The sequence below is a fragment of the Pundamilia nyererei genome, unplaced genomic scaffold (assembly GCF_000239375.1).
Source record: "Pundamilia nyererei isolate P.nyererei 1_Seehausen unplaced genomic scaffold, PunNye1.0 scaffold00563, whole genome shotgun sequence".
NCBI lineage: Eukaryota > Metazoa > Chordata > Actinopteri > Cichliformes > Cichlidae > Pundamilia > Pundamilia nyererei.
This window is the reverse complement of record NW_005187964.1, coordinates 14,187-23,626: the sequence shown is the minus strand read 5'-3', so window position 1 is coordinate 23,626 and position 9,440 is coordinate 14,187. Positions and strand designations below refer to the sequence as shown.

Sequence of the window (9,440 nt, the reverse complement as noted above, 5' to 3'; positions counted from 1 at the left end):
GGGGGGGGGGTTCTTGAAGTGTTGCTTACAGAGTTTTTTTGATTCACTGCAGGAGTTTGAAGATCTGGATGAAATTACTGCTCGGTACATTCAGCCAATGGCGTCATTTGCCCGGGATATGCTGGGGCATAAGTACTTCCAGGAGTGCAACAGGGGAAGCAGGGAGGTATGTATATTGAGGGTTTTTTTTGTGACATTGTTCTTATAATTGAGTTGTGAGCTGTTTGTTTGTTTTGTCTTGGCTTGCACATCTTATCTTGCTCATCTTGTTCTTTATCTGTCAGAAAATGGAAGAGTTGCTGATGCGGACAAAGAGGGAGAAGCCCACCTTCATCCCTTACTTTATTTCAGCATGCAAAGATCTACCAGGAAAATTCATCCTGGGCTACCAACCACGTGCAAAACCACGGTAAGCGGAAATGTTTGTTTCCTACTTTCATGAAAGAAAATGTGAAGTCGGATGTATAAATGTGGTACAAATATACATTTATTTTTTTATTTATTGAAAGGTTTCTGGTTGATTAACAAGAATGTTGTCCTTCATGTGAAATGCTTTATTTTTTATCCTCTCCACAGGATTGAGTATGTGACTATTACCCCAGATGGATTCCGCTACCGTTCACAGATTTTTCCTACGGTGAATGGGCTTTTCCGGTGGTTTAAGGACCATTTTCAGGACCCTGTGCCAGGTATGAAAGTGCTATAACTATACATCACAAAATGTATCACAGCTCCTAAAATACATTATAGGTGATTGTTTAAACATTTTCTCCTTCATTCAAGGCATCACTCCCAGTAACAGCAGCCGAACAAGGACGCCTGCCTCCCTGAACGCTACCCCAGCCAATATTAACATTGCAGGTGAGCCCCGCAGTCTTCCCCCAATTTATTAATCTAGATTTTCAATTTAGGCTCTATTAATTTTACAGTTTTCTGCTGTATTCCCTCCTTTCTCACTAGACTTGACACGAGCTGTCAACGCCCTCCCACGCAACATGACATCTCAGATGTTCAATGCCATCGCCGCAGTCACGGGCCAGGGTCAGAACCCCAACACCACACCTGCACAGTGGGGCTCCAGCCAGTACGGCTACGGTGGCAGCACAGGAGGTGGAGGGAGTTCGTCTGCCTATCATGTGAGGAAAGCTTTCTTGTTTTTAAAAGAGAAGAGGATGTTTTGGGGATTGTGATTACTCCCAACAGACTGTTGGGAGTTGTGCACGGTGTCCACTAGAGATAAATTGGGTTCTGTGGAAATGGTAAATACCAGCTTGTGATGGTGCAGTTCGGAAAATGGATCATTAGCTGATATGGTGACCTGTCCCGGACACTATTGGAAACCTGAATTACAAGATAAGATTGACCCTTTGTCTAATTATTAATAATTGAGTTCCTAAGGTTTTTGCCACATTAAATATTATCTATCAGACTATTTCTGATGATGGCCACAAGACCAAAACATTAGCATGTTTGTTGACATGATCAGAATGAATTGGTGATATTGTCTACCTTTGGGTCCCCATCACTGAAGGAAATTGGAACCCAAAAGTTTTTTGGCAGCATTAAAGCCGACTGAATGTGGTTTTACCTCGACTCAATTCACAATCGATGTGTACTTCATTTCCTGCAGGTGTTTGCCACACCTCAGCAACCTATGGCGACACCCATGATGACGCCCAGCTACTCGTATACCACACCGAGCCAGCAAGCTTTGGGCACACCGCAATACCCAGGCTCCACCCCTCAGTCTTCACATTCTCATGCCCACGCCCACCCACATGGAAGCCACATGTCACATCATGGCCATCACAGCCATCACAGCAGTCACCACGGCCACTCATCGGGCACGCCGTCATCTTCCACCTCATCCCGAGGACGGACGCCACAACAGCAGGCAAAGTAAGTACAAAATGGCAGTCCTTCAGTTTTAGTTATTTGTGCTAAGACTTCATCTGCAGTTCAGATTTTTCCCTCACCTCCAACTCTTAAAAGTGAAATGTCTGTTTTGAAGTTTGTCACTCTGCCAGGCAACAATTTATGTTCATGTTGCAGTTTTCTGCCACAAGGCGGTGCTAAACCTGTAGTAAGAATTATTTTAAATCTAAACAGCCTCCCAATGTTCGGTTGGGTTTCCTTTCATATGCTGTCCAATAAAGCCATCTCCCTCTGTCCTCTGTTACTGCAGGCCAAGCAGCAGCAGCTCCACCGCAGTAGACTGGGGCAAGATGGCCGAGCAGTGGCTGAAGGAAAAGGAAGCAGAGGGCAGAAAGAAATCTCAGAGGATGACGCCACGACCGTCACCCAGCCCTATGATCGAGAGCACACCCATGTCAATCACTGGAGACGCCACACCCCTGCTGGATGAAATGGACCGATAGGGGACAAAGGGGGGCGTTGCTGTACCCCCCCCCCACACACCCAACTTTGTCCCTTTGTACTGCTTCTTCATCCAGATAACCCATTACCCTTTCTCTCCCCAACATCCCATCAGCCCCATCTTCACCTTGACTCTTCATGTTTTCCCCTTCACCTCATGATATTGTAGCAGCAGTTTTCACTCTGGTGTCACCCAGCCCATATCTCATCTTCCCGTCGACCCATCAAATGTTTCATAACCTCACCTCCAGCCACCTCATGCTATGGCTGCATAGTATTTTGTACAGTCAGAATAACACTGTATACATCATTCAAAATGTCAGTAGAATGACATAAATAAAGGAGAAAAAAAACACTTGAAGTATGTGGAAGCAGTTACGTATAGGATATGGACCTACACTGACATTGCCATTGGTTTTAGTTTGATCGGGGAAATAGGTCTGACAGATGGGGAACAACAACCCGGTCATGTTTGGCGGAGTTTTATGAGCAGTTGCCAAAAGAGCTCTTTGCCAAGCCAATGAGGAAATTGAATATTTGTATGAATGCGTCAGAACGAATAAAGACTTTTTTTTTTTCTTGTTTGAATCTTAAGACTTCAATCTTCACATCTGTCAAAGCAAACACACATGTTACTGAGCAGACACACCCGGTGACAGGATTTATAACGCCAGCTTCCGTCAGGCATGAGTTACAGATTATTGTCTCCACCACACGCTGTGATATGATCAGCTGACACCGTGTGATTGGCTCCTGTAGATAGCCTCTAATGTATTGCTGAAATTTAAGTGGCCTGTTCTGTGTGGTCATTAATGAAGTGCCACACTGAAAACAGGGTGTTTTTGATGACTTCTTGTGTTTCAATATGCAGAAGTTGTCTTCAGTTTAAAACTGTTGTTTTTAGTATCTGCTCTCTGACTGGCAGATTGTTGACGAAACTTTCATTAGTCTGTCAGATGTTGATTTTAAAGTTTACCCAGATCTGAATTTCGTGTATGTTAAATGTGTGCAGTTCAGTGAATACTGGTTTATGATGTTTGCCATCTTAAAAGATGTGATCGCCACGTGCTGCTGCTGTAATTCTGCCTGAGTCAGTATCTCTTTTCTCACTGATATCACAGCCTTCAAAATTTCCAATATTCCAGTGGATGAGCTAAAGTTTTTCTAACACTATCAACCGAATATACTATCAGACTGACTTCCCACTGCTTATATTCCTGAACTCTGTGTAATGTTCTGAACTGCATGACAGTTTATGGCCACCCTGGTTCTCTCCTGATTCATGGATTCAGTTTTACTCTTGCTGTTTGTGCCAGAGTACAAACAGGCAGCACTGGTATTCAGAGGTGTGTTTAATTTTGCTGTGTGCGAAGCAACATGGTCCCATAATATGCATAATCTTTTTAATTATGGTTTTGGAGTAAATGCTCTGGGTTTTACATTTCTTGCCAGGTGGAGATCTCACATGTGTCTCAGCGAGGCTGTGATTGGTTGTCGGCAGTAGCTGGTCTCCAGCACTGCTGATGGCTTTTTCTACCTGTGATCCCTTTAATAAAAGTGTTCATATGAAGCTTCGTGTCTTATTCTTGATGATATGATGGGCACGTTTGTCTGTTGTTTTTATTTCCTTACTGGCAGCTTACGTCCAACCTTGGAGTCAACAATAGGATAGAGAATGTAATTTTACCTTGGTTTATAGTTAGAGATGTGATGATAACAATTTAATTTAGCCTCTTTTATATTATTTACAACACTGTGGAGGTGTGGGAAAGATTTCAATACCTAAAGAATCTGTATAATATGAGTTAAAACAATATATCCAAGACACACCCACGTTCTTGCTGTCTGGCTTACTGACGAAATTCAGTGGAAGCAGATTGAGCTTGCTGCTTTTTCCCATTCCTGCAAACAATCCCTCCATTTTCAAGATCATGAGAACAGTTATCTCAGAGGAGAGGGATGTGTAACGGGTGTGACCGTGGTCACTGGAGTTGGCGTACGCATCAAATTAGCAGCAGAGAGACACATGACAGGAGGCCTCTAAGGCCCACTCCCCCCTTCTTTTAAAAAAATGCAGTCAGCCCATCACTGACATTTCAGCAGGAGAAAAACGCTCCTTCAAACAGATGTTTTAAAGGCATCAACAAAGTGCAATTTAATGGTGGTTGTAGTGGAGAATAATCTTCCTCTTCTCATAAACGTTTACATAATCAGGGACATCACAATGGCCTGTTTGTTGTCGCCGCAGTCAGCTGTAAACATTCCTGAGATTACACTGCTCAGATCAGTCAGCTGACAGGCCTGTTTACAGGAACCACTTAGAATTTACATCTTGACCTATTGCTGAATCCTTCTCAGGTTATTATCAGCACTGTGACCTTTCTTTCATGGGTTCTACTCATGATATTCACAGCGAGCCGTACAGTTCGCATTTTATCTTAATTTTCCTGTTGCACGTCCCATTTCGTTTTGCTTCAGAAAATTTCCAGCAGATATTCATCCAATCTCAGCAGCAGTTGGGCTTCTTCTTTGGTTTATGGCTGGTCTCTGTGCTGTCTGTGATCCCTGTGAGCAACATAAATAAAAACATATAATTTTTTTCACTTTTATGTTATTCGTATAAGCAATGTGAGCTTTCTTTTTCTCACTGGAAGCAATAGAACAATCAATTTGTGAATGGATCTTAACGGTTAGATTTCCTCAAAGATATATCTATGTTAACACACAGAAGTCACACCATTGAACTGGCAGATGCAGTGAACACGGGGCATATTGGTTACGCAGGAGTTCTCCCTTCATCAGTACAAATACATGCCTATGCTACATTACTGTTTGGTCTGTTTATGCTATCGGCACATTGATATGGTTAATTACACAAAGAAAAGTTCAAACAGAGGGGTGGTGGGTGTTGTTTATAGAAATATATAGAAGACCAATATAAGAATGATTGTAAGTTTATAAGCAGTAAAATGTATTTACATCTTAAATTTAGTGAGGAACCACTTCACCAAAAACGCAGTTATTTATCTGACATTAAACTTTTGATATAATCCCTAAATACAGTAAACTTCATAAGCTAATGTGTCAAATTCTGTAATAATGATACTGTAAACATCAAGATGCTTTTATAAAGTGTCATAAGTACACAAAACCTAAAAATGGGTCATATTAGCCTGTTGTTAGGTGGTTGCTAGAGAATATGCTGACATCATATCTAATATATATAAGAACCTGTAGGGGCTCAAGATGTACACGCGTGCCTTGACTTTTGATTTCTCAGCTCACGGTTGTGTAGGAGGAGTTGGTGGATAAACAAACAAACAGAGATTGCTTGTGTTATAGTAGGAAACATCAATAGCAGAGCCGTGGTTAGCATTCAGGGGTGTAAAATATCAAGGACACAAAATGATTTGAGTTTTTTCCTATATAACTTAACTTAGTCCCTATTGGAAGTAAAAATATCTTGAGCTCCAATTTTGAAAACACAGCTTTCTTTCTTTCTTTCTTTCTTTCTTTCTTTTTAAATAAAGCTCTGACTTGTATTATGACTGTGAGTCTGTGGTCTGGGAGAGAGTCCTGGTACTCTCTCTCTGCAAAATACAGTATATAATGACCAGTGTTGGGCAATTAATTATATAGTTACTTCTTCAAAAAAGTAACTGAGTTATGCAAACAACAAAGTTTTTTGCAGCTGTTTACCTAAAAATGCAGCCAAGGCGTTTTTTTAAAATAAACATTTCAAACTATTTACAGAACAATCAGGTTTTCTGCATCGAATCTGATGCCACACAAATTATTTGTGCCACTCCAAAAACTAATTTCTGTCCACTATGAGATAAAGGAGAACAACAGCCTGATACCTGCAGGCCTGACAACAGGAGACGTATCACTGCTGCAACACCTGTAACATTCAGCAGTCGCCTCGTTGTTCTGACACACACAACAAAACTACACTACACACTAACTACACAAGATTTACGCTAAACGTTGCAAATCTCTCACATCTCAAAACACCACCGTCACTCCTAAAACTTTCCCCCTCCCTAAACAACAAATGCCATGTTTTGTTTGGTCGACATGGTACATTTTTCGACCAATGGGAAAGGGTGGGGGTGTTTTTGGTTTTGCTCACAGGCGGAGAGCGCTTTCGAGCCTTTTTTCTTATAAAACGCCAATTTAGCCGTTCCTTCCTGCAGTAAATATAAACAACGATAGTATTCAGGAAGAAAACCAAACATTGCATTTATTTTTATCATGACTGTGGTTTTACGTGGCCTATCAACACAATTGAAAAACTGGTATAAAGTCCACAGTTTTTCCATCAATTGTTCCGTCTGTCCTGCTCACATCTCCAATGCTTGTACACGTTGTCATTAACGTGGCTTCTCTCCACGCCGCTTTGCTAGCTAAAACACCGGTGTCGGCACATAAGGACTTCATAGCCTGTCAACGACATTGATTAGGTGCGCATTATTGGCTGGACTATGGGATAAGGTGGCATCGTTCTAATCCCATACTGGAGCAGCCAGTCACTTACTGACTAACACTGCAAAGCAGAATTGTTAACATATTTACTTTAATTTCAATTCAGGTTAGATTTTATTTTTGTGCGCAACGCAGATTTTTTCTGCGCAGAGATCGTGCCAGCAGTGCGCAATTGCCCAGGCGCGCAGCTTAGAGGGAACATTGCTCAAAACATTCCCGAAGCTCCTCCGGCAGCGAGCTGGATAATAAGAAAAGCAATAATCTCTGCACACAGAAAGGAAGAGAGTGATTTCATGACAGAGGATCCCAGATTACTATGTCACAATCATTCTCTTTTTTAATGAGAGGGGGTAAAGGTCACAGTGGGCTTGTTTTAGTGCTGCCAAGATCATTTTTATACGTATTAACAATTTTCAGTGGCATACCACATTTGTTTGATTAATAGCAATTTATTTGGTGGATCACTGTGCTACAGGGGCACTTACAGAGTCTCCAGACCTCACTGGAGAAGGTCTGGCTTTGACCCACTGTGGAGTGAGTTGGTCAAAAGCCACTCCAGTGACAGTCAATGGAGGTAAGATTAGAAAACACTCCGTGTGTCTAAGCAAAAAAGATTTTTTTTAAATGTGTTTTTGCCTACTCACAAAAAACATAAACAGATAAAGCACAGCACCTTTCATTTTTGTGCTAACAACCAGATAACAACCACTGAATAATGTGGACTCACTGATTATGTCACCAACATGCCTCGACCCGCTCCTCTCCAGCTCAGATAAAACATTGGCCTCAAAAGTCAAAGAAGCCACACGGAAGAAGAAGTCCTTCACACCATCTCCTGGACAAAAACAAAGTCACAGAGTTTACTGAGAGAACAAAACATGAAAATGAAAAGCATTCAGGCTTGATGACCGACTGTTTATCTCCCACCTGACTTTGCAGACACGGCCCAGTACTCTGCTTTGATTTCCTCAGAGAGCCTCATGGCTTCCTGCTCAATCTGAGCCAACAGGTCAGGAGACTGAAGAGCAAAACACAGACAGAGCGAGAGTGATGAGTCACTGCAGGGCAACTTCAGCAACCAGTCAACCCATTATCAACAATCTGACTGATCAGAACGAAACTCCCCAATATCTGGCATTTTACAGAAGACTAAAATTGAAAGCAGAAATATTTTTATTACTGTTAAAGTCTGTCATGTATGACAACAAGAGTTTTTATTATTAACTAAAAAATTCCTATCATTCAAAGCATTTCAGTAACAATCCTCACAATCTCACCTCACATTTTCAACTTATTAATCAACTATTACATTAAAAATGTCAGGTCAAATCTCAGTGTTTCATAATTTTTTCATAAAATTCACCCACACTGAGGTCCTTCTTGGTACCGACAAGGAACAATAAGACACTGGACGGGTCATTTTCCTTCATAGCATCTTCCAGCCACTGCCTGGATGCACACACATATACACGCACATACATTTTATCGGCTTTTTAGAGAAAATATCTGACAATGACATTTTAATGGAAACGCCTTACCTGGCATGAGCCAGTGAGCCCACACTGCTTAAGTCAAACACGACAATAATGGCTGGAGAAATGCAGACAGTTTGATATGGGTCAGAACGAGAACACGAATCTTTCACCAGCTTTAGTTAAAAGACAAAAATGAATATTTTGAATCTTCATTCACCTTGTGCTCCTCTGTAATAGGTGGAAGCGATACACTTGAAGCGCTCCTGACCTGCTGTATCCCACCTAAAACAGATCACACGAGAGCTTTAATGGTCGTCTTTGGAATATTTGGTGAATGTGAAAGAAACAGTGGGATTAAAAGTGAACTAGAGTCCTAATGTTGACTAGATGCCAAAATGATTACCTTAATATTACACTGATTCTACATGTGCACTCACAGCAGGTACACGCACATCTGAAGGTGACATAGTGAATTCAAGGCATGTCATTTAAGTCGCACTGAGCAGCCTGAACAACCAGATCGTGCAATTATCAGGCGGATGCTGCACAGCCCCACAATTATCTATTTATGTGATCTCATTACACACAGACTGCTCATATTTGAACTTCTTCGTGGAGATTACTCATATGACCCTAGGGCTCAGTCTACGAACTGGATGTTTCTCTCTGGTTAAGAAGTACACTTACAGCTGTAAACTGAAGGGAACATCAAGCACCTCAAAGCGCTCCATCTCAAAATCCACCCCTATAGTCGCTTTGTAGTTCTTCTCAAACGCACCCTTACAGAACCTGAGAGCAACAGGGGACAGGTGGCAGACTAAGAAAGGTAAAACGAAAATCTTTTTAACATTTGTTGAATAAAATGCTTCATTTCTTAAGCATTTTTACCAAACAATACAGTAAACTGATTCCATCCTACTACTGAAATACAAAATATTCCAAATATTCATTAGTAATTAAATGTAAATGGCATTTGTGGTATCATAAAAGTCTTCATCCTGAGTGGCATGGTTTCTGCTGAAACTATTAACCTGTAATGAGTAGGGATGGGTATCGGTTCTGACATAAACGGTAGTAACCAGACCGAAACGCAGCGCACATTTC

General features: G+C 41.4%; 2 protein-coding genes across 2 annotated transcripts in view; one reads left to right on the top strand and one right to left on the bottom strand.

Annotated features, from left to right (window-relative positions):
- supt6h (SPT6 homolog, histone chaperone and transcription elongation factor) overlaps positions 1 to 3,946 on the top strand; it is a 16,931-nt gene extending 12,985 nt beyond the window's left edge. Inside the window, exons 31-37 of the mRNA XM_013907861.1 lie at positions 34 to 166; positions 285 to 409; positions 577 to 689; positions 784 to 861; positions 961 to 1,136; positions 1,631 to 1,899; positions 2,186 to 3,946. Of these exons, the coding sequence (XP_013763315.1) occupies positions 34 to 166; positions 285 to 409; positions 577 to 689; positions 784 to 861; positions 961 to 1,136; positions 1,631 to 1,899; positions 2,186 to 2,378 (1,087 nt within the window). The 3' untranslated portion in view covers positions 2,379 to 3,946. The remainder of the gene's footprint in view (positions 1 to 33; positions 167 to 284; positions 410 to 576; positions 690 to 783; positions 862 to 960; positions 1,137 to 1,630; positions 1,900 to 2,185) is intronic.
- A 559-nt stretch (positions 3,947 to 4,505) lies between these two features.
- The window catches only part of rab34b (RAB34, member RAS oncogene family b), a gene marked incomplete at its 5' end in the record, with an annotated part of 7,258 nt that continues 2,323 nt past the window's right edge, over positions 4,506 to 9,440 (bottom strand). Inside the window, 7 exons of the mRNA XM_013907860.1 lie at positions 4,506 to 4,941; positions 7,589 to 7,696; positions 7,789 to 7,879; positions 8,229 to 8,310; positions 8,400 to 8,451; positions 8,554 to 8,618; positions 9,024 to 9,125. Of these exons, the coding sequence (XP_013763314.1) occupies positions 4,883 to 4,941; positions 7,589 to 7,696; positions 7,789 to 7,879; positions 8,229 to 8,310; positions 8,400 to 8,451; positions 8,554 to 8,618; positions 9,024 to 9,125 (559 nt within the window). The remainder of the gene's footprint in view (positions 4,942 to 7,588; positions 7,697 to 7,788; positions 7,880 to 8,228; positions 8,311 to 8,399; positions 8,452 to 8,553; positions 8,619 to 9,023; positions 9,126 to 9,440) is intronic.